Source organism: Pangasianodon hypophthalmus, chromosome 14 (genome assembly GCF_027358585.1).
Source record: "Pangasianodon hypophthalmus isolate fPanHyp1 chromosome 14, fPanHyp1.pri, whole genome shotgun sequence".
NCBI lineage: Eukaryota > Metazoa > Chordata > Actinopteri > Siluriformes > Pangasiidae > Pangasianodon > Pangasianodon hypophthalmus.
The window spans coordinates 2,850,981-2,874,107 of NC_069723.1; the positions used below are offsets into that span (position 1 = coordinate 2,850,981).

At 40.8% G+C, this 23,127-nt stretch overlaps 2 protein-coding genes across 6 annotated transcripts in view; both read left to right on the forward strand.

The window, feature by feature from the left end:
* Positions 1–4,891: 4,891 nt before the first annotated feature.
* socs9 (suppressor of cytokine signaling 9) lies at positions 4,892–11,157 on the forward strand. Of its 2 annotated transcripts, none has more exons than XM_026943499.3 (2): positions 4,892–5,445; positions 5,800–11,157. In XM_026943499.3, exon 2 carries the CDS (start codon positions 6,045–6,047, stop codon positions 7,662–7,664), a length of 1,620 nt encoding a protein of 539 aa, XP_026799300.3. In that variant the 5' UTR covers positions 4,892–5,445; positions 5,800–6,044; the 3' UTR covers positions 7,665–11,157. The 2 variants fall into 2 exon arrangements, with proteins under 2 accessions (XP_026799300.3, XP_026799301.3); XM_026943500.3 differs by having other exon boundaries at positions 5,943–11,157.
* A 1,406-nt stretch (positions 11,158–12,563) lies between these two features.
* LOC113544634 (centrosomal protein of 164 kDa) overlaps positions 12,564–23,127 on the forward strand; it is a 16,199-nt gene continuing 5,635 nt past the window's right edge. Inside the window, exons 1-17 of one of the 4 annotated variants that reach the window (XM_053239773.1) lie at positions 12,564–12,849; positions 14,266–14,354; positions 14,819–14,930; positions 15,178–15,403; positions 15,574–15,684; positions 15,894–16,031; positions 16,326–16,403; positions 16,542–16,649; positions 17,947–18,735; positions 19,744–19,800; positions 20,808–20,882; positions 21,343–21,428; positions 21,530–21,916; positions 22,127–22,258; positions 22,369–22,552; positions 22,678–22,752; positions 23,017–23,127. The exon at positions 23,017–23,127 is cut by the window's right edge and continues 12 nt beyond it. In XM_053239773.1, the coding sequence (XP_053095748.1) occupies positions 14,273–14,354; positions 14,819–14,930; positions 15,178–15,403; positions 15,574–15,684; positions 15,894–16,031; positions 16,326–16,403; positions 16,542–16,649; positions 17,947–18,735; positions 19,744–19,800; positions 20,808–20,882; positions 21,343–21,428; positions 21,530–21,916; positions 22,127–22,258; positions 22,369–22,552; positions 22,678–22,752; positions 23,017–23,127 (2,751 nt within the window). In that variant the 5' untranslated portion in view covers positions 12,564–12,849; positions 14,266–14,272. The remainder of the gene's footprint in view (positions 12,850–14,265; positions 14,355–14,818; positions 14,931–15,177; positions 15,404–15,573; positions 15,685–15,893; positions 16,032–16,325; positions 16,404–16,541; positions 16,650–17,946; positions 18,736–19,743; positions 19,801–20,807; positions 20,883–21,342; positions 21,429–21,529; positions 21,917–22,126; positions 22,259–22,368; positions 22,553–22,677; positions 22,753–23,016) is intronic. The other 3 variants (XM_053239772.1, XM_053239771.1, XM_053239774.1) reach the window with 3 other exon arrangements.

Genomic DNA, 23,127 nt, shown 5'->3' on the forward strand with positions numbered 1-23,127 from the left:
TGAGTTTGTTTTCACATAAGAGGATTTGTTCCTGCTGAGCACTTAAAATTAAACACATTTAAAAAAACAACAAAAAAAAAAACAAAACAAAAAAAAGATTAAACATCGGCATTTGGTTCAGTAAAACAGAACAAGCTAAAAGCTAACAGCTCATTTAAAAATCAATGCTCATTTCCTAACAGTTATTTACCTCAGGCAGGAAGCCCCGCCCCTTTTCTTCATCAGCCGTTCAGCTTATCCCTCGAGCCTGTCTCTGATTGGTCAATGGCAAAGGGGCCCGCGTGTGGGGGAGGGGTGAGCGCAGCTGCGAGGGAACAGAATTCCCGCTCTTTTCAGTGAATCAGATTATTTGAATCGGTTCGCTGAGAAGAGTCATTTCCCAAACGACTCATTGACCTTTTTTTCCCCCCAAGTTAAACTATTTTTGATACTTTAATGTTACTGTGCCACTGTCTGTGACTAAGATTTATCTTAATAAATGAAATATCCTAATTAGCTATACGTATTAAAAAAAAAAAGTTCACACATGTGAATAACCTAAAAGAACCGAATCAAAGAGCTGAGTCATTTCTTGCAAATGCAACCTCACCTAGAGATGTGAAGAAACTCTCAAATTCTGAGCATAAAACAAATGTGTATATTTATAAAAAAAAAAAAATTGTGATTATTATATTAGCGCTAGGATCTCTAGGGTCACACGAGTGTGTATGTGTTCGTCCCTTAAGATAGAGGAATGTCATTAAGGTTTATTATTGTCATTGTTAGATTTAAAGGAGTCCTGTTGCATCTTTGAGGCTACATTCACAGTTACAATTGTGTACATGATCACGTATCGTTTAACTAAATCTCTATTAACTTTGCGTTTAAGGCCGCACGTCGAAGTGGTCAGTTATTTAAAAAAACTTACGAAAATATAGAGTGTCTTTGTCTCCTGAAAACCTCACACGTCCCACTGGACAGACTGAAATACACACGAGACGCAAACCGCCATGATAAACGCAATAAGTCATTGTGATATGAAGCACGCGCCTAAACCAGACGACGTAAAGTGAGTAAATTAAAACAGAAGGCAGCTGTAAAGTGTTTGCTTCAATCACAGGCCCCAGGAACACAAGATTAAAAACAGAGTTGGACAGATGATATGCGTTTTAGTGTCTTCGCTACACCGAGCTGCCATTTTTTTTGTTTTTTTGGAGAAGAGAAGCTCCTTTTAGAGGAGGCAAAGTGAGAAACATAATACAAGTTCCCTTTATAACAACCAACACAGAATCTGCGCTCGGCCGCGAGCTCCGTGCTAATTCTCCATCGCTAGCCACGGCGCAGATTGTTGAAAGGCGGCAGCAGTCGGACGGGAAGCCATTTTCCTCCCCAGCTATTTGGTTGATTTGGCGTTCCCAGCTGACGACAAGGCCGCGAGCTCAGGTCTGGGTGTGAACGGAGCGATCTGACCTGTGATAAGGGGGAAAAAAAAAAAAAAAATTAAGGTCTTTAAGAGTTTTTTGGGTCTTTTTTTAACAACAACATGTTTATAATAAAGAGTTCATACTATAACTTTTTGTTTAGGAAGCTCAGAACCCATAACTATACAAAGAACCTTCTGAAAAAAAAAAAAAACACTTCAAGAAGCCTTTTTATAAGAGTGTAGACCGTTTTTTCTGTCCCATTACGTCAAGTTACGCTGGCTGAGAGAAGCAGAAGACTACAAGTACCACAACACAAAACCAAATCCATCAACACCACAAAAAACAAACCTGACACAAATGACATCGGAAATGTTTCCATAGACGATTAAAGAACTCCGTATCTAGCGCTGTCAAGAAAAAAAACTACATCTTTAACAAATTTATCTTAAAAAGTGTTTAGAAACTATTGCTAAAGGCATGCGAAGAAAGATATCAAGCCACAGAATCACAGCGTAACACACTCGGAGGGAAGCGTTATCTGCCCTCTTCTGCATACGCCCAAGATTGGCTAGTTTGCTCTGATTGACAGGGGAGAGAGACAGTATGCCCCGCATACATTTTATTTACCTGCTCAGCATGTAAATCATCTGACCAGGATCATCAGCAAACACCCTGCGAAAGACAGAACGAAGCACGTTACTGAGAACCAGGGATCAGCGATATGACAAAAAATATCATATCGCGATATCTCAAGACATTTCTACGATACACGATGTGTATCACAATATACAGGTTTCCTAACAAACAGTAGATTCAGTACATTGTAATATAAACCTTTAAAATTTTAATTCCACAATACCTTTTTTTTTTTTTTTTTTTTTAAATAAAAATAAGATTTATTGGCACCAAACACTGAAAAAGAGGAATTTTACTGCAAAATAAAAAATCTTTAAAGACTCAACCAGTCAAAAACTAACAAATCAGCTGTGTGTTATTAAAAAGAGGTTATTAAAAATATCACGATACCCATGATATCTCCTAAAAGTGTAGTTACATAATTTTTCATACACATACTGTAATATCGATATTATATGATCACGTGACCCAGTCTTACCAGGAACTGAGCAAGTGCAGATAATCAGTTATATAATATACTGAGATTAGAACATCAGGGTCTGAAATCATCCTCCATTTTGCCAGGCAAGTTTTTATTCAAATCGCCAGCTCCACTGAGCGTGTGTGTGTGTGTGTGTGTGTGTGTTACAAGATCTCATAACATTCGCAATGTTACATGTAATAGGGCTTTACGAAGGAGCTGAGGAAAATCCCAGCATCCTGAGGAAGACGTAAGCTAATTGCTCGCTCTAAACAAGGCTGGCTAGTTATCTTTCTTTATACCACATTGCTGTTGAATTCTGGAGTCTGATTGGTCAGAAGCTGTTGATTAATTTTCTATAACAGCAGCTCTGACAGTAGTGCAGGTTTATATTAATGCGTTATCGTTTCTATAGTAACGACTCATTCATAGGGACTTGTAAAGTGGGTCACTCGACATAAACTGATTAAAAAAATTTAAATCGTTGATACGTTGATGCTTTTGGTTTATTTAAAATTTAGGGAAGAAATCTCGAATGTCAGTGGTTTTGTAACAGCTTTAAGTTTTCATCTTCAGGACAGAGGAGTTTACACTTTGCGGTTTCTCAACATCTGTGTTTTGTTTGTAACTTTAAAAAAGAGAGAGAGAGAAAAAAAGAGAGGTTGGTGAGGGAACAACTGTTTATAGCTGCTATAACATAAGTGAGAACACGAAGTTGTTTCACAAACGTTAAATGTAACTATAAAACGCATGAAATAAATTTTAAAAAAGTGCAATTGTTGACAAATTGCTGTGGTATAAGAGGAATAAAACACTTCAGGATGTGCTGTTGAAGGAAAATAATCAACTTCAAGGTGGTAACAGTGACTCTGCTTCATTACACCAGCCTGTCGTTGATTATTTTCCTAAAACAGCACGACACTGTGTGTTTTATTCCTTATATAATGCTTCCTAACTGTGCGGCAGATTATTGTTGTGTGATGTCACATTTCAATTCCTTTTTTAAATAAGGGGTGGAGCTAAACACGAATGTAAAATGTAACAAGCTGAGTAAATGAAGCAACTTTCCAAACAATAATTATTACATACATTTTCAAGAAGTGTGTAACCTTTTGAGAAAAAATGAGTGTGTCTGAGGGGTAAAATATGCAAGTGCAAATAAATGGCTTTAACCAGTATAGAACTCAGAAGTCGGCCACTATCATTTCGTCAGCACATACGGATACAGGATGTTCTTCAACTGGAAACAAGTCAGTGAATTTAAAATCATGAGCATGTTAAAATCATGTGCATACTGCATGTTTAACACACTCACCCGTCACCCCAGTGATAGAAAGCTCTGTCCTGATAGAAGAGACAGAGGAACAGCCACACGCTGATGGTCTCCACCCAGAAAACCACAAACAGCAGCCAGACTGAGGACAGCAGAAGCTCACACACCATCCTGATGATCTGCAGGGAGAGAAAGACCAAAAAAATATATATAAACTTATTTATTATACATATACACACAGCTGATTTATGATATAACAAAGCCTTATTGAAAAGGGTCCTTTTAAGGTGGTCCAAGTGAATGCACACGAGTATACTGTAACTTTCATATAAAATCAGTTATAAAAACTAGCTAAACACCACTTCTGTATAAAGAAACACATTCAAGAATTACAAATTCACATTTTCAAGATTTTTGCAGTTTATAAAAGCAAAAAAATGCGATCTGATTTGTTTGCACGTCCTTAAATAACTCACCTCTTCGTTATATCTGGAAAACAAAAAACTTCAACGCTGCAAAAAAGATCTCTAAGCCACTAAAAGACGTGTTAAACGTGATAAAAGTATTAAAAACAGTAGAGATTTCTAGAGCAATGTTCGACATGGAGCAAAGTGCACTCATAAACGAACAATGCTAATCCAGGCGTATTAGCTCTCAGCTCTCACTCGGCTAACTAGCTTGGTTTGCTAACAAATTAGCTTTCCAACGCAATAAACAACCACGGAGACAATGCTAATAAAAACAGACATAAAGAGAAAACTGGTTCGATATCATCCGAAATATTTATATGGATTAATCAAACAAATAAACGCGAATCGAGTGTTTTAAAAGGATGAGCTTAGCACAGCTCTCTACAGCTTAGCAGCTTAGCAGCTTTAGCCTCCTTAGTCGAAAACAAAACAATGCGGGTTCTTCTTCGTTGGTACGTTCCCCGGAAGTCGGATTTAATGTCTTTCAAAACATTTTATAACTCTATGTATCCGCCACAAACGCCAAAATTCAGCTTTAGTGTATTGTGTATTTCCTTAACTTTTTTTTAAAAAAATAGTTTGTTGAAAGATAAATATAGATATAAATAAAATACTGAAATTCGAATTTACATTGGACTTTACGCACAACGTGTCGACCAATCAGCGATTGTCTTCCTCAAATCCAACCAATCAGATTTCGACAAAGAGTAACGTCGATGCAGAATTTTAAAAGGTGCCTGATATGATAGAACGCAGAATCTTCCAACCGCCAAATGGCGCTGTGTAATCCATTCCTTCCCTGTTTTGCTGTAGCTGGTCCGCTAGCCAAACATCAAAAAGTGTTTTCAAGTGCTTTAAACATGTCTGTTTTTGTTTCTGTAATATTATATGACATAAAAGAACAGATAGACGTAATCAATATCCATTGGATGTAATTGTGTTTTCAGAGAAATATATGCATATAACACAACGTGTTGCTAGTTAGCCACGCAGCTGACGCGTTCACCGTCATCGACTGTGTCCCAAACGACTCCCTACTCCCTACTCCCTATGCTGTGTAACAATGGTTTCCGCAGCATATGTAGTGCACTAAATATGTAAACCAGAGGCATATCGGATACAGCCGTTATTCTTCATGCTTGGGTGCTGCGTTTCTTTAACGGACAGCAGAGTTTTCCGGCGATTTCTAACCGAAAATAAATGGTATGTAGATTTAAAAAAATAACTTTAACAGCGCATTATTTATTCGGCTGAGATTTATAAAGTGTCAGAGTCATGGATAAATTAGAGTATAGTAGGCTGTTAAGTAATAACCAGCAAGCTATCGGGTTTAGCTAGCTAGCTAATGTTAAGGATTTGTTTTAACGTTTCTTTAGATATCCTGACTTTTATAGCTATCAAAAATAAAATAAAATAAAATATCTTAGTACTTTTTATATTCAAGTGAGCAAACCTTACATAGCAAGCAAAAGTTCTGTTTAGGTGTTAAGTAGCCACATCTAAATTTTACTTCCTGTTTTTTTGTTTTTGTTTATTTGTTGTTGTTGTTGTTTTTAGAAAGAAAACATCAGGAGTTGAAGAAAAAGCCACTCACACTCCAACATTATTCAGTCAACTTGGTATCAATGTTAAGTTTGAGACACCTAAACTTGTTTCAAAATGTCTTCTGCCTTTAAGAGGTCTTTCTTCTTTTTTGTCAGAAGGCTAGGGTTAGTCGCCATAGCAACAGCTATCATCTAACTACCTCTCACCTATCAGTTTGTCGTTAACCACGGAGACTCTCATCTAAAATCTGATGAACAATGTCGACCGGAGACGCAGGGGATCGTGGGAAGGAAAGGGAACGGGGTGCCCGTCCCAAAGTGCGTCAGAGCCGTTCTGAGGAACGGCAGGACAGCGGGAGGCGGAAAGGAGGCAGGGGTAAAAGGAAAGGACGCTTGGCTCACGAAGCGGCATCGGACCGGCCAGTCAGCGATGGATTTGAATACGGTGATCTCTTAAACGGGTTGGAACCTGGAAACGGAGGTTCTTCGTTTCGTGAACGCCGGTGGCGCCAAGTCCTCAGCTCACCCGCGTCCTCGTTGACCGAGAAAGTCTCAGCCAGGATATCTCAAAACACTTCAAACGACGAACCCCCGGCGCCTGAGACCAGCAGCAAGTCTTCCAGTGGCAGTCGTACCCTCAGGCAGAAGATTCAGGATGCTGTAGGCCAGTGTTTTCCCATCAAGACGCACAGTGGACCTTCTGCTTCAGGACAGGGCATCTTGGCGTCTCCTGTCACAGCTTCTTCCCGGAGGAAGATCCATCTGAGTGAACTCATGCTGGACAGTTGCCCGTTCCCACCTGGCTCAGAGCTAGCGCAGAAATGGTACCTGATCAAGCAGCATACAGCTCCTATTTCCCAACCGCCCGTACTTGACACTTTCTCTGGTGCTGGAGCATCGACATGCTCTGCTTCTGCAGCTTCCGCAGCTTCTGTAGTCGAGGACGAGGACGATCGCTTGCGAGAGAGGAGGAGAATCAGCATCGAGCAAGGCGTCGACCCGCCACCCAATGCGCAGATCCACACGTTTGAGGTTACTGCGCAGATCAACCCGCTGTACAAGCTTGGGCCCAAGTTGGCGCATGGGATGAACGAGCTGGCCGGAGACGACCGGGCCACTCTTCAGCAACAGCAGCACATGCTGCAGAGGCAGCAGCAGCACCACCAACTGCTTCTCCAGAGCTGCTTGGACACGCTAGACGAGGTCGTTGCATCTTCCTCAGGATCTGCCCCATCCTTCTCTGCAGAATCCCATCCGGATTCGGATTCCTCCTCATCTTCACCATGTTCCCTGACGAGAGGGTCTCTGGTGACGACAGAGCATTTCAAACCTCAAGATGGCCACCATCGTGCCCACACGCAGATCGACTACATCCACTGTTTGGTGCCTGACTTGCTCCAGATCACCAACCTGCCGTGTTACTGGGGGGTCATGGATCGCTACGAGGCCGAGACGCTCCTGGAAGGTAAGCCCGAGGGAACCTTCCTTCTTCGCGACTCGGCCCAAGAAGATTACTTATTCTCTGTCAGCTTCCGGCGCTACGGTCGCTCTCTGCACGCCCGAATCGAGCAGTGGAACCACAACTTCAGCTTCGACGTGCACGACCCCAGCGTGTTCCATGCACCCACGGTCACGGGCTTGCTGGAGCACTACAAGGACCCCAATTCGTGCATGTTCTTCGAGCCACTGCTCTCAAACCCCATCCATCGCACGCGGCCGTTCAGCCTCCAGCACATCTGTCGCGCCGTCATCAGCAGCTGCACCTCGTATGACGGCATCAGCGCCCTGCCCATCCCCAACGCTCTCAAGGAGCACCTGAAGGAATATCATTACAAGCAGAGGGTTCGTGTACGGAGACTCGACACTGGGTGGGAGTGAAAACTCCTGTGTGTGATTGTGCTAACTTCTACCATGGCCAGTAAAAACTCTGTCAACTAATCCAGCACTCCTAATGCAGGCATGCCAACTGCAACGCAAGCAGGAAAACCGAATGTGCTAATGCTAGCGTTTCAATTTGCTAGCGTTTCAATTTATCCAGTGCAAAACCATGTTAGGGCTAGCTTTAATGAACCACTGATCCACAGTACCCAAGCAATGCTAATACAACGAACACTGCACCATTTGGTTGCTAATTCCTTCCACAGGCAGTATAGACTAGCACTTTGCGGCTAGAATCAAAACCCAAGTGTTCTAATGCTAATCCAGGGAAGACTGCGATAAACTTCTGAAGTACCACAAGCGTTAATGAAATAGCAACTCCAAGCATGCTAACGCTAATACACTAACAACTGCATGACTTGGTTGCCAACTGATACCATGGCAAGTAGAAACTATAGTGTTAGAGCTAGCATGAATGAACCACTGCATGTCAGTCTAGCATATTAAAATGCTAATCCGTTTTGATGATCACATTATGTAGCCATTAACTGCTACAAGAGATTGATCTTTGGCTTTAAAGTGCCCTTGAAATTAAAATTTTGGTGTTTCAGAGCTATTCGTGCGTGCCTTGTGTATATCAGCGAAATGTTACATCCCTGGGGGCGGGGCATGGGTAAACCCCCGTTAACACTGGCTAGCATGTTGCAGCTTGCTATAAAATAATCCAGCTAGCATCTTCACAAAGACTAAATGGCTTTGAATTATTGTTAATGTAAATAGCTAGCTAGCTAACGAATAAAACCGTAATTAATTCTAGCTAGCTGGTTTTGTAGCTCACAACTTTGGATCATTTGTTGGATTCGGTGAAAGAATTCAAGCTACTAGACACACTTACCTTGATTTCCACTTTCAAAAAAAAGGTTATTTCATGGACACTTTAAGCCAAAAATGTGAGGTCAACCATGCTAATGCTAGCAAACATTTCAAATCTAACGAGTGTGGGAATATTCTAGAAACTCTAATCTTGTCTAGAAGTGCCACTTACATCCCGGGACTGTGTAAACAGGCATAGTTTAAATTCCAGTATTTTAATTCCAGTAGTTTAAAAGCTTAACACCCCGATATTATAATTGATTCTTGATTCTCAGCTCCTATTGAGCACTCTTAAAGGTGCAGTAAGTAATATTTTAAAGACAAACCTTTTATTATCTTCTTTAACATCAAGATTCCTTCACATGATGACAAAATTCTTCTTACGAATCGAGCGACTTTGCCCCGCCTCTAAACGGCTTCTGATTTTTGACTATCTCATTGTAGAATTGTGGGCGAGGCATAAAAATATAATAACCAATCATTTGTTACGTTTCACCTCCATCACCCTCACATCCAGTCACGTTAATTTTGGAATTCCAACTTTTCACAAGCCAGTCAAATTACTTTTGGATAAAACCAAAGTCCCGCCCACTAGAACATGGCATTTCACTTGGAAATTCCTCAGAAGTACGCGTCTGAATTTCCGTTCCACGTTGTCTTTAAAATTTCGAGTGTAATCCGCTGCATTATGAAGTTACTTCACTGCAGAACATTCCAGACCTGCTGACTAATCTTCACATCAATCGATATTTTGTCCTGCTGTAACGAATCATTCAGTTTGTTGCATCTTTTGAGGACGAATGTAGAACATTTAAGGATATTCAACTGTGGATGAGCAAAATACACAGTTCTTTGCACCACAAGTTCACGAATGTAGCAGTTTTGTATAATTTCAGGATGAAAGCAGAAGAAACTGTACTTCACCTCGATGGTTGGTGATGCCTTTACTTGTCTGGAGCTCCATATTTGAAGGGTATTTTATTGCACTATTCCCCTACACGTGTCTCAGCATGGATAAATAACCAGCACAGATAGCAGCGTTAATTAGACACGTCTATAATAATCATACTGCGCTCGTTAGTATCAGAAGTATTATGATATATCGTATACCTGATTATCGGCACATGCCTAGCAAGGGTTAGTGTGATTTAATATGAAAGAATTGGATTAACTTATGGAAAGCTTCCAAAACTGCTGTATACACACACATACACTGTATACACACACTGAGAGGCTCTCTTAGAGTCTTAAGGTAATGAAGAACTGAATAGCAGGACTGTATTTATTGCGAGTGTCTTATTCTCATCTGTAAATTGCTTGACTTTAGATTTGCTTTTTTTTTTTTCTTTTCTTTTCTTTTTTTTCTTTTGTGGGCCAGTTTGTAAGAAAGTTTCATCGCAACCTTCAGAAAAAAAAAAAGAACATTCTGAGTTGCACAAGCTTTGAGCTGCATGATATGTTAGTTAGCTAATGCGAACGCACACAAAAGAAGTTTCGAGTTTGGTGCTCTGCTGTTTTTAACGCGTCCTTGGTTGAATCCCCTGTGCTATCCTAAATGTCTTTCTATTCTAACATTGTTTTGTTAGAATGGAGTTCGTTACATGACTGTTTGATGAACACTCGAGTCAGTGTGAGCGTAGACCTCAGGGTTACAACTTATGGGCCGGAACTTAAGTTCCATCTCAAAAACGGCAAAAAAAAAAACCCGCAGAAAAAGCCATTTAAAGCGCTTGGAAATGGAACTTCTTAGCCAGATAGCTAATGTATATTCATTTGCTATGAACAAGGTTTGGAGGAATTTTCATATGAAATTACCAGAGAAGTGAAGTTACTCGAGTATTAAGATTTAGCATTGGGACTAGCTAGCTAATTAAATCATTATTGGTTAGCAAGCTAGCTAATTAACAACCTGGTCTGTATGACTGTATAGTTCAAAAGCAATTGATTAAACTATTATTTTTATAATATTTATATAATATAGTTAGCAATACCTCTGATTACTGTGCTAGCTATTTAGCACCACAGTATACATCTGTTAAGGTTTTGTTTCTAATTCTCCACAAAGAAATTACCAGAGAGGAGAGAAATATCATAGTATTACCCTTTAGCATTTGGAAAGCTATCTAATTTATTCATTTAACAGGCTAGCTGGTCTTCTCAACCACATTTTACGTTTATTTTTTATTAGCAAACCATGAGATGAGTTTGCTTTGGAAATGTGCGTTGTGGTGAAAATCGTCTCCCTGTGTTGTAAGTGCACACTTTTGAGTTGTACAAGGGAGTCAACGAGGGCGCGTTGAGAACAGGATTGGAACACAGGGCTAGGAAGCGAAAATATTTATTTTCTTATTTGTAGCACTGTTTTAACTTTGCTGTTTCACTTGCTTTCCAGTCCTTTGTGTTATTTTGGGACCACACTGAAGATCTGCTGAACAAATGAATACATGAACTCTGAATATTACTGTTTTTTTAACACTGGTATTTATTTCTGTTCTTTTTTATTTAACACATACTTACTCTGGGTTTTTGCAGATAATAGTTCATTTCTAACATAGCAACGTAAAAAATGAGTATTTGAATGACGTGAAAAGCACACAATAAACTCTTCTGTATATTTACAGCTTTTGTGACTCATTATTTCCACCTGAAATTTTAACACCTCTTTAGGTTACATCTGATTAATTTGTTGCTATTTATGAAATTTGCACAATTTTATAGGTGCAATAGTTTAGTTTTTTTTTATTTTTATTTCCTGCTTCTACAAAAAAAAAAAGGAAAATATGTAGAAAGTGCTAAAAAATTATGGTTTAAGCCATGGCTTGAAGTGTATTACCCATTTGGAAAACTGTATGGTCCTGAATGCTTGTTTGTATTTACATGAGCCTCCTTTCAGTCATTTTGTTCACTTCTCAGAAAAAGGTGTATAAAAATAAAGTCTTATTCAGTTCCACGTATCTAACCATTAACAATCATGACCAGTTTGGATGAATCTTGCCTAGATTCACTCTTATCACTCAAAAATATTCTAATAGAGCAGGCTTCCAAAAACCCTAACTGTAAAATGTTTAGCAATTTCATGCACAGCAATGTTGAGCACACTGATGAGCCATGTCTTTTTTAAAACTTTCCGGCATCGTCATGATTGTTGTCATGAGCTGTGTCTCAAATCGAAAAATCTGACCTTACATTCAAAAGTATTTACTAATCTAGGCCTAGAAAATCCAAAAACAGAGCTTTTGGTAGGTTTGAAGGATACTTGAGATGTTTTTTAAAATTTAAAACACTAACTGTAATAGGAAACCCGGTCACTCAATAACAATCTAGAACATACATAAGTATGCGATGCTAGTTTGTTTAGCGGAAGTAGACAGATGGGGAAATTTGTCAATTTTTATTGCTGAACTCCTACGCTAGTTTTGTGTGTCAGGATACTGAAAAACACAGAAGAAAGATGTACCATGTTTATTTTAATGTGGCTTACTCAATTTTGACTTACAGTAACATTTTCAAATATTCCATATTTCATCTTCGATATTTTTAATATCAATTTGTAAAATGAATATATGAAATAAAAGAGGAGATGGTGAGATTCTCGTGACTGCATTTGCGAAGTCTTGCTTTACAGGGTTTGCTAATGGTCAAGAGCAAGAGAATTTTGGATTTTTGGACAAAATATTCTACAATAATGATATAAACACATCATCATATGGAATGTAGGAATTGTAGACTTTTTAAATGTAATGTATGTATGGTTTTACCTCAGAGTTTACCTCAGGGCTGACTCTGTGGCCATACACCTGAAATAAATCCCTTTTTACCAACATAAAGTCTTTCAAAAACAAAGTTTAGTCTTCATTTTTTTGCTTTTGAATAATTCAGTCAGGTAATAATTTGTATAGCGTCAGTTTATTTCTCAAAAAGCAAGTTAATTTTCTTAGATTTGCTTTTGTGTGTGTGTGTGTGTGTGTGTTTGTCTAGTTAGCTTGAGACATTTACCTGAAGCAAAACATTTGGCGCGCGCGTCGCGACTAGCGTTGTGCGCATGCGTGTGAATGTTGTGCGCATGCGCATTACTGATCAGGCAGTGACAGCCGTTACCACGGTTTCCATTTTCTCTAAGATGCTACCGGGTGTTATTGACAGAGAGCTGATTAGCTTAGCAAAACAAATCATGAGATGATGAGAGTTTTCACTTCAGCTGTTTTATTTTATTTTATTTTATTTGCACATAATGTTTATGGATAATCTCTGACAGTCTACGTGAGACGAAAGGAATCTCATTTGTGGCCTTTTGACGGTTGGAAAAAAAAAAGGTTTGAGGCTAAACGTCATTTTTTCCTTGCTAGCAATGCGTTTACTAACGCCAGTCTGAACATTAAGTTTAAATTTGATAAAGTTTGAGAGCTAAAGGAATCGCTAATTAGCTGTTTATAATGTTTCTGAATATTTGTCATGGCTAGCTGTGAGACTAATGTTGCTATGGATGCCTTTCAGTTGCTAACAGGCTAGCTAGCTGAATTATCTAACTAGCTAACCTTTTTTTAAAAGTAGTATTATGATAAAGCTCAGAGGAACAGTTATTTTTTTTAAAGAATTCAGCGTACCTAAACAGATATTTTGACGCATTTATAACGAGTTGCTAAGTTTCACGTTCACCTGTTGCTCCTTTTTAGTACTTTTTCTGCTCCAAAAACATTTTTGTCAACATTTTAACAGCCTTAATGAGGATTGTGTTTGAGGGGAAACACATCTAAATATCAAGTTGAGTGTGTTAACACGGATCTAACACACACACACACACACACACACACACACACACACACACACACACACACACACACACACACACTAATGTCAGGAGGGTGTTTTAATTAGTGATGTGTTGTTCGCGAATGAGTCGACTCCTTGAATCAACCGGGTCTTTTAGGAGACACTTGGGAGTCGACTCACTTTAATTGAAGGTTTTTTTTTTTTAAAAAAGAAAAAGACATTGTATGAGTATTCTATAGTCATGATTTTGTAGCGCCGTTAATCACACACACACACACACACACACACACACACACACACAGTGTCCAAAAGTCCAAAAGAATCTACTGAATCATGTGAGTCATAATATGAGTCGATTCAAGTTAAAGCGTGTGTTTGAACCATCTTTGTGCAACTGAATCAGCATGATATACTGCACGTGTGGATAATGAATATGATATGAATATGCTGTTTATAACAGATGTTTATTTTTTTAAATATAAAAATGCAAAGCATAATGCATTAAACAATATTTGATTGGTCAGAAGGTGTTGATTAATTTTCTGTAACAGCAGCCCTGACAATAGTGCAGTTCCAAATCACTGGTTTATATTAAATTAACAAAAATGTCTAAAAAGCTTTCCCATAACAGCATGACTCAGTGTTTTATTTCATATAATGCAGTTACTTGAACAATATAAGTCTTTGTCAGTGAGTCATTTGCGAGTCGACTCTTATTGGTGATATGAGCCATTTGATTTGACTCACTGAAAAGAGCTGCGTTTCTCATCACTTGCGTTAAAGAGCTGGTGAGTTGAATCAGGTGTATTAACGCAGAAATGTGCAGGAGTGGGAGACAACGTTTTACCTACTTGTGGGCTGAAATATGACACAGAGGAATGCAATCAGCACTGGCACTTGGACAACAGCTTATTTATTATTCTGTTTGATCAGATTCAGTGTTTGTGTTTCCCCCCGCAGTCAGCATGAGCGCGTCTGCGCTGCGAATAGGAGACCAGCTGATCCTGGAAGAGGATTACGACGAGACCTACATCCCGTCTGAACAAGGTAACACGGTCTGACAGGAACCGTTAAAGCCGAGGGTTAAGTCTTTAGTTGTGTAATATTGTGCAAACTAATCACACACTCATCTTCTGAAGACAATTTCATTTGTATAGTAATGGTTCCATGAAATAGCATAAGGACAGGACAGCTGTCTTTCAACGGTCTTTATTTTGGACAGATGTGAAGAAGCGTCGCATCAGGGCTTCCACAGGGAACATAATACACTGAATCCTTATGCTGACAGTACCACTTTTTAGTAATGTAGTTGTTTTTCAAATGCAATGTGATATGATGGAGTAATATTGGCACGTGATGGTAGGCGTGCTCTGATAAAGCCTCCGAAATAAGGGACCACCCCCTCACCATCTCTCCCCTCGCCGTCTCTCCCCTCGCCATCTCTCCTCTCGCCATCTCTCCTTTCGCCATCTCTCCTCTCACCATTCTATCGCTTCCTTTTCCCTCATCAGAGATCCACGAATATGCCAGAGAGATCGGGATCGACCCCGAGCGGGAGCCGGAGCTCCTGTGGCTGGCCCGAGAGGGCATCGTCGCGCCGCTGCCTGCGGAATGGAAGCCCTGGTAGGAGGAGTTCTTCACACACACACACACACACACACACACACACACACACACACACACACACACACACAACCTGTGTTAAGGGCAAATGTTTAAACATACCTTAAAGTGTGCATCAGATAAAAAACACATTCTGTGAACTATGTTATCATTAAAAGAAAGAAAAACGCCACCTAACAAGTGAACTTGGGGTGTGTGTGTGTGTGTGTGTGTGTGTGTGTGTGTGATCCACTTGTGTGTCTCACAGTCAGGATGTGACCGGAGATGTTTACTACTTCAACTTCTCCACCGGTCAGTCCACGTGGGACCACCCGTGTGACGAAGAGTACCGCCACCTAGTGGCTCAGGAGAGGGAGCGCAGCTCAGGCTCCGCCCCTGTCAGGAGGGACAAGGAGAAGAAGAAGAAAAAAGAGAAAAAGGAGAAGAAAAAGGAGAAGAAGAAGAGCGAACCAGAGGGTCCGAAAGCACCAGGAGTGAGTTTGGATGCTTGCATCTGTCGTCTCTCTCTCTCTCTCTCTCTCTCTCTCTCTCTCTCTCTCTGTTTTTGACACCGTCTACACCACTACACACACACACTCCCACTGATCAATAAAAATGTGATTGTATTTTTTCTTCTCTCTCTCTCTCTCTGTGTGTCACTCAGCCGCTGGGTCCTCTTGCTCCTCTCAGAAGTGTGTGTGACGCTCCTGTCCCAGCACTCCGTGGTTCCCTAGGCAGCTCCTCCGGCCTCCAACCTCTAAAGACTCCACTAGGGGTAATCAAGAATGCATTAGCGCTAAAAGTACACACACAAAAGATAAAAAGAGTCAACCTAAACAGTGCACTAGAGCTAGAAGAAAAGAAAAAAATGCAATCTAAGATGAAAACCCAGGGATCTGTAGCTTTTATGTTGATGATGTACATGATATACTAAACTAATTCACTCACACGTGCAACCCCTGAGACTATGTGCACGTTTCTTAGGGTTCACTCTCGGGGATGAGCTCCGGTTTGCAGAGAGTTCGTCAAGAGGAGCGTCCATCTCTGGCTCCGCCCACATTTTATTCCGATGAAGAGGACGACGAAGAAGAAGAAGAGCGGGAAAAGATTTCCATGCCTCAGGTTTGTGTCTTCATCTCTCCTATAACGTAGAACGCATTACGACGTAAACTAGGGATGCGTCAGTACTGAGACTTGTACCAAGAAGTCAGTATGCATCAGACGACATAAACAGAGCTCCGTGACGTCCTTGATTTTTTAATATTAAGCAGATTATTCATTTTGGTATCGGTATCTATGAGAACCAAAAAAAGCATGTACTCATACTGGGTATGAATAAATCGTATCAGTGGATCCCTATAGAGAACCACTGATAATAACTGTGTTTGGTGTGTGTGTGTGTGTGTGTGTGTATAGAGTCCGTGTGGTACATCACGCCTGCTGCAGAATCTGCACCTCGACTTGGACGCTCTGGGAGGAGGACTGCAGTACGAGGTAACACACGAGAAAATGGCATACAGTATGTAAACGTTTAAGATAATAGAGTTACAGTGTAATATAACAAATGTACATCTGGTGAGGCTGGTTTTGTGTTAAGTCTGTGTGTGTGTGTGTGTGTGTGTGTGTGTGTAGGACAGCGAGGTGAGCGGCACAGCTCCAGCTGAGGAGAGAACCGAACCAGAGCTCCAAGATCTCGCTCTCTCAGGAGAAATCAGTGCCAATCCTCCATCTCCATCTCAGGTAGATGGTCTCAGGTTTTATTTTTGTTCAGTCACAGTTCTTTATACCACAGCACGGTTGAATTCTCGAATCTGATTGGTCAGAAGATATACATTACTTTTGTATAACAGCAAGGCTCGGACAGTATTAACGACGACAGGTTAATATTAACACGCTCGTTCTAATACGTTATTGTTTCTATAGTAACAGTTCATACACAGGGACGTGTGTGTCGGACGCTCCATTTAATCTAAGACTAATAATAAACGGATTAAAAATCTGTATAATCGTTACTGTGGTGACTTTTTTGTTAAGAGACGTTTATTTAACGTTTATGGAAAGAGTCTCAGCTGAAAGTGCTTTGTAACGTTTATAGTGCTTTCCGGTTTCTCTGTAAAATGACCAGCTGCGTCTTTTGAGAGTGAGGGAGAGAGAGATACGATCTATGGAGAGAGAGAGCGCAATACAGTCTCTCTCAAGAGTGATACAGTCTATCAAAAGTGAGAGAGAGAGAGAGAGAGAGAAAGAGAGAGAGAGAGAAAGAGATACTCTATTGAGAAAGAGAAATCATTGAGAGAGAGAGAGAGAGAGAGAGAATGAGCAATATGATCTAGAGAGAGAGAGAGAGAAAGTGTGCGACGTGTCGTTCATTAATAAATTAAACATCGTAATCATTGGCAGATTTCTGTGTGCGAGTGCGAACACACACTCCAGGCGGTACAGTATGTTGTGTATTATTCTTTACTTAACGCTGCTACAAGGGTTTAAAATGATATAAATATAAGATTTTTAAAAACAATAAATTACTGTATTAATTCTACAGTGGCAATATTAGTTTCATTTCATAATAGTTGCCTAAACATTTCTCCTGTGATAAGATATTAATTTATAATGAGAGATTTTAATATATTGTGATTTTTGATGAGTGGATAAACAAGGTCGGAGCTGATTAAATTTAACTTAAGCTCCTCCCCCTTGATGCAGGGATGCCTCTGTTCTGAACATAAGGGCTTTGCGCGCGCGTGTGTGTGTGTGTGTGTGTGTGTTATTGGAACCTGTCCTATGAACCATGTCATCTTCATCTTTTTTCTCAGATTTAAGTGTTAAGAAGTAATCCTTTCTCTCTCTCTAATAACGTCTCGTTTGCTAATAATGTTGTCGTTCTCTCCTTCATGTCTTACGCATCCTTGGAAACGCGTGAGTTTGCCTTGCGTGTCTTCACCTGTGTTATAATGTTCCCAATCCCCCTATCTTTTCAATCTCTTTCTCTGCACCATCCCTTTCTCCTTTCTTCCTCCTCCCATCCACCGCTCTAAAGGACTCACTGCGAGGGCGTCGTCTCTCCCCCAGGCAGCAAGGGGGCAGCGGAGACTGCAGCAGTGCCGACGTTTTCCCTCCGAGTCGGCAGGACGAGAGCATCGCTGACGACGAATTGATCCCAGTAGAGGAGGAGGGTGAAGAACGAACAAGGGATGAGAAAAGAAGTGAGGAGGAAGAACAAGTAGAGGCGGAAGGGCAGAGTGAGAGGGATGAGGAAGAGGAAGAGGAGGGAAAGAGGCAGAGAGAGGAATCAGGAAGCGAAGTGATCGAACAGATGGAAAGAGAGACAAACAGTGGGGTGGAGACACAGAAAGCGAGGGATGAGATGGAGGAGAGGAAAACACCTGACAGTGATAAGATAATGGAGAGATACATAGACCAGGTGGAGTATTCTGGAGAGGAAGAGGAGGAAAGTGGGAGGGATGAAGAAGAAGAAGAGAGAGAGTGCAACTTACAGAACGAGGCTGTAGAAGAGACGGAGGAAAGGGAGGACAGTGATGGAGTTGGAGAAGAGAAAGAGGAAGTGGAGAGATGCATTAGAAGTGCTGAAGAACAGAGAGATGAAGCAGATGAGTGTAGGAGCGAGGGAGAAGGGAAAGCGAGTTTGAAGCACCCTGAGGAAGATGAGGAGAACGACAAAGAGTCGAAGGTCACAAAGATGTCCGAGAGCGAGGATGAAGTGAGCGAGCGATTAGAGAGCTTAAAAGAAAACGCAGACACACCGCTCCGGCAGAAAGGCATGCTGGGAAAAAAGCTGCTTACTCGCTGTGATCGGCTTCCCAGTGAGGTACGCAGTGTGACCTTTGACCCCTTACCTCACGCCCTCATGCTCTTTAGATGCCTACAAGCTTGAGTGCTGCTCTAGTGGTCCGTGTGAGAGCCGAGCTCCTGACGTTCCCTTTCCATCCGTCCGTCCAGTCTGTCCATCCATCCATATGTTCAACATCAGTCTGTCTGTGTGGCCATCCATTCAATCTGTCCATCCATCCATCCATCTATCCATCTATCTGATCGTCTCTCTAATCTTTCTGCCCTGTCCATCTAGCTATCCATCCATCCAACTATTTCTCCTTTAATCCGTCTGTCTATTCATGTCATATTTTCATCATCATCTCTCCATCATATTGTCATTGACCTGTTGATGCATTATTTATCTACATGTGTGTCCATCCATCCATGTTATATCTTATCCAAGTGTTCATCTTTCCATCCATCCATTTTTCCAACTGTCCATCTATTTATTTATCTTTCCTGTCTATCTTCTATCTAGCCATTAATGTGTTCATTTACATGTTCCTCCATCTATTCATCCATTCCTCTTTTCATCCATTTTTTTTTATCCATCTGACTGATCAAACATTAAGTTTATCTTTCATTCATCTATCCGCTTCTGTCCGTACACATCCTTCCATCTATCTGTTCATGAATCTCAGTGTTGGAGATTAATGATGGATAATTAAAAATATCTGACAAGGGACTGGACCATCTTAGATACGACTGAATTGTTAGGACTGCCTCTAATCTGTCCTTGTGCGTGTGTGTGCGTGTGTGCGTGTGCGTGTGTGTGTGTGTGTGTGTGTGTGTGTGTGTGTGTCCTGCCTGCTCCTGCTTTGTGTTTTGTATCTGAACTTGAGGCATGTTAGTGCACTGCTTTGCTCGGTTACACTGCATTACAATAGAAAATGTGTGAACTGTATTAGTGTGTGTGTGTGTGTGTGTGTGTGTGTGTGTGAGTGTGTGAGAGAGAGAGAGAATGTGTGTGCTGTATATTGAGAATTATTTCATCCACCTGCAGGAATCGGAGGTCAGCGAACACGTTGAAGTGGTGTCTAGCCATTCTGATGACATGAAGGTAATGCTTGTTACACTAAAGTGGTAAAACATGACAGAAGATGTTGTATACTTCTGCACAAAGTGTGTTATTTTTTTTTTGTTAATTTGAGGAGAAAAGATTAGCCGAGGAGATTTGAAGCGATTTCACTGATTGTTGGTTTTATAATGTAAGGAATAAATAAGTTAGTTCCTGTTGGATTATAGCAGCTATAAACAGTCGTTCCTTCACGAGTCTCTTTTTTTTTCCCCTCTTTCTTGAAGTTAATAAGACCAAATAACCCAGCTTTTCATGTTACCAAGAAACTGAAAAGACTCTGCTGTGGCAGAAAATATACTATCACAAAGTGCTGGCACTGGAGACTCCTTCCTTTAATGAGAAATTGTCTAATTACAGGAATCAATGATTTGCACGTTTTTTTGTTTTTTTTTTAAACCCATTTATTATTAGTATTATTATATTGTGTGGCGTGTGTGCAAAACAAGCCCTTATGAGCGACAATAACGTGTCAGAACTATTGCCAGAGCTGCAGTTATAGAATATTAATTAACTAACCAATCTTCTGACCAATCAAATTTGAGAATTGAAGAGTACTGTTAAATAAATTATGTTAACCTTAATGTTCATCTAATCATAAATGTTAATTTTTTTATTCTGATTTCTGGTCTTCCTCCATCACTAAGAGGTGGAGGAAGTGTTTGGCCCCCTTAATCGCTGCATGCAGCTATATTATAGTTAATATTATTATTTTTTGCTTCTGGATTGGCTTAGCTGTATGAGAGGAAGTCTTCAAGGTAGCTTCTGTGACACATTTAGGGCATTCTTGCTAGCTACATCTGCTTCTATGCTAATCTTTTTTTTTTTTTGGGTGTGTTGGTTAACAGGTAATTGTTTAGGAATAACAACATAATCAAATGAACTGTTTGTAATTCTAGTGTTTAATATGTAACATATAGCTATTCTGTCCTGACTTGTGGTTTTATTAATATTGTAATTTTTTATTTTTTTTTTTTTAAATCATATCAAAGGTGTTCCGTTCCAAGTTTTCAGAAAACATTTTAGACGTGACTGATCTCTGCCTGGCTGAACCCTCAGCAGCTCCAGTGAGTACAAACGCCTGTTAAAATAGCAAACGCACTAATGATGACACTGAACGTTTAATCCAAAAATCTGTTTCCATCACACCTTATCACATCTTTCTCACTTTTTATTTTAATACAGACGTTTCCATTAAGGTTCTCATCCATTCGGATTTAAAATTCGGATAACTTTAGGTGCGCGCAGAACCCAAACCATGATCTAATGACACGAAAATATACGAAAATATACTGTTCATCCATTTGCTCATGTATCCATCCATCTGTCCATTTATTTACCTGATCTAACCATACATCCATTTATTTATCTCTCTCCCTATCCATTAGTTTCTCTGTTCATCACTTCATCCATCTTCACATCCATCCATTTGTCAGTCTGTTCATCTCTCTACCTATGAATCTGTTCATCCATGTGATAAGGCTACACTCATTTTTTTTTATTCATTCCACTTATGCTGTTTTTTAGAAGGAAAAAGAAATGTACGGAGGGAGAGAGGAATATGACGATGACTATGAGAAGGAGGAAGAGATGAGAGGGGAAGCCGCAAAGAGGTTTAAATAGATTCCAACACACACACACACACACAGAAATGAGCTGTACATGTCACACACTATCAGCTGATGATGAATGATGATGTTTCTCCTCACAACAGCAGGCGCTTGAAGAACTTAGGTTTGGACGAGTGGCTCTCCGAACGCACACAGGAACCGCCGTCCTCTTCCTCTGTCTCTAAACGTGAGGACGTGGAAAGAGAAAGAAGAGCGATGGATGAGGAGGAGGAAAAGAAATGGAAGGACGAGGCTGAAGACAGAACTAAAAGAGAGCAGAAAGAGAGAGAAGAGGAGGAGAGAAGGAGGCATGAAGATAAGCAGAGAATGATGAGGGAAGAGGAGGAGGAAACACGGAGACAGATGGAGCAGGAGAGGTTAAGAGCGGTGGAGGAGCGTGACAGGAGACTGCGCCTCCTCCGAGAGGAGCTGAGAAGAGAAGAGGAAGAGGAGGAGCGAAGGATCAAGGAGGAGAATGAGGAAAGGATCAGGTGGGTGAAATGAAAGCTAGAGAAGGTGAGAGTGTGTGATAGAAAGAGAAACAGAGGAGAATATGAAGGGAAGGGGAAAAAAGGACTGTAAAAATCTGGAAAGTGTGAGGTTGCTGTGACATCATCATGAGGCAGTTGGAATTTAAATTAAAAATAAATTTAAAAAAGTGTGTGTGTGTGTGTGTGTGTGTGTGTTCATTCATTTCACAGGGCCCTTAAAGAGCGCCTGCAAAGAGAAAGGCGAGAGGAGGAGGAGCGTATGGACCAGGAAACACAGACCAAACTACAGCACCTCAGAGAGCAGGCGCTGAGGGACAATGAAACACACCTACGCACACTCAGGTATACACACACACACACACACACACACACACACACACACACACTTCCACTCCCACTTACTGATTGCTCTACTCTGTTTAAACTTACTGTGTGTATATGTGTGTGTTTAGGGAGGAGAACGAGGTGAGGGTGAGAGAGCTGCGTGCTGAACTGGAGGTGGAGCGAGAGAGACTGGAGGAGCAGAGGAGGCGGGACTTGGACAAAATGAGGGTGGAGTCAGAGGAGGAGCTGAAGGCTGAGAAAAAGCGGCTTCAGGAGAGGAGGGAGGAGCAGCTAGCTTCACTCAGACTGGAGGTGTGTGTGTGTGTGAGAGAGAGAGAGAGAGAGAGAGAGACGCTGACCAATAATGTGCCATTATTTTTCTAATTTAATCACATTGTGTGTATGTGTTTGTGTGTGTGTGTGTGTGTGTGTGTCAGGAGACGACCAGTGAAAGACAGCGAGACCTGAGAAGTCCTCGACCTCATGAGCAGCTACTGGAGTATAAAAGAGAGGTAAGACATCAGAACAACACGTTTATGGCCGTCAGTCTCAGTAAAGGAGGCGTGGCCTCTGTGCATCAGTCTCAGTAAAGGAGGCGTGGCCTCTGTGCATCAGTCTCAATAAAGGAGGCGTGGCCTCTGTGCATCAGTCTCAGTAAAGGAGGCGTGGCCTCAATGTCTGTCAATCCCAACACTTTCTGATAACTATTATTCATTAATCTGTTATTACTCCACTGTTGACTGTGTGTGTGTGTGTGTGTGTGTGTGTGTTTGTAGCTGTCTGATGTGCTGCAGGAAGTGAGGGAGGAAGTGCAGAGGGAGCACAGCAGGAAGCTGGAGCAGCTTAAAGAGGAGCATCGACACCAGCTGCAGGCCATCAGAGAAACA

Bases quoted from the DNA above. Each gene is read 5' to 3' on its own strand.
- socs9 (XM_026943499.3), top strand. From the start codon at position 6,045: ATGTCGACCGGAGACGCAGGGGATCGTGGGAAGGAAAGGGAACGGGGT.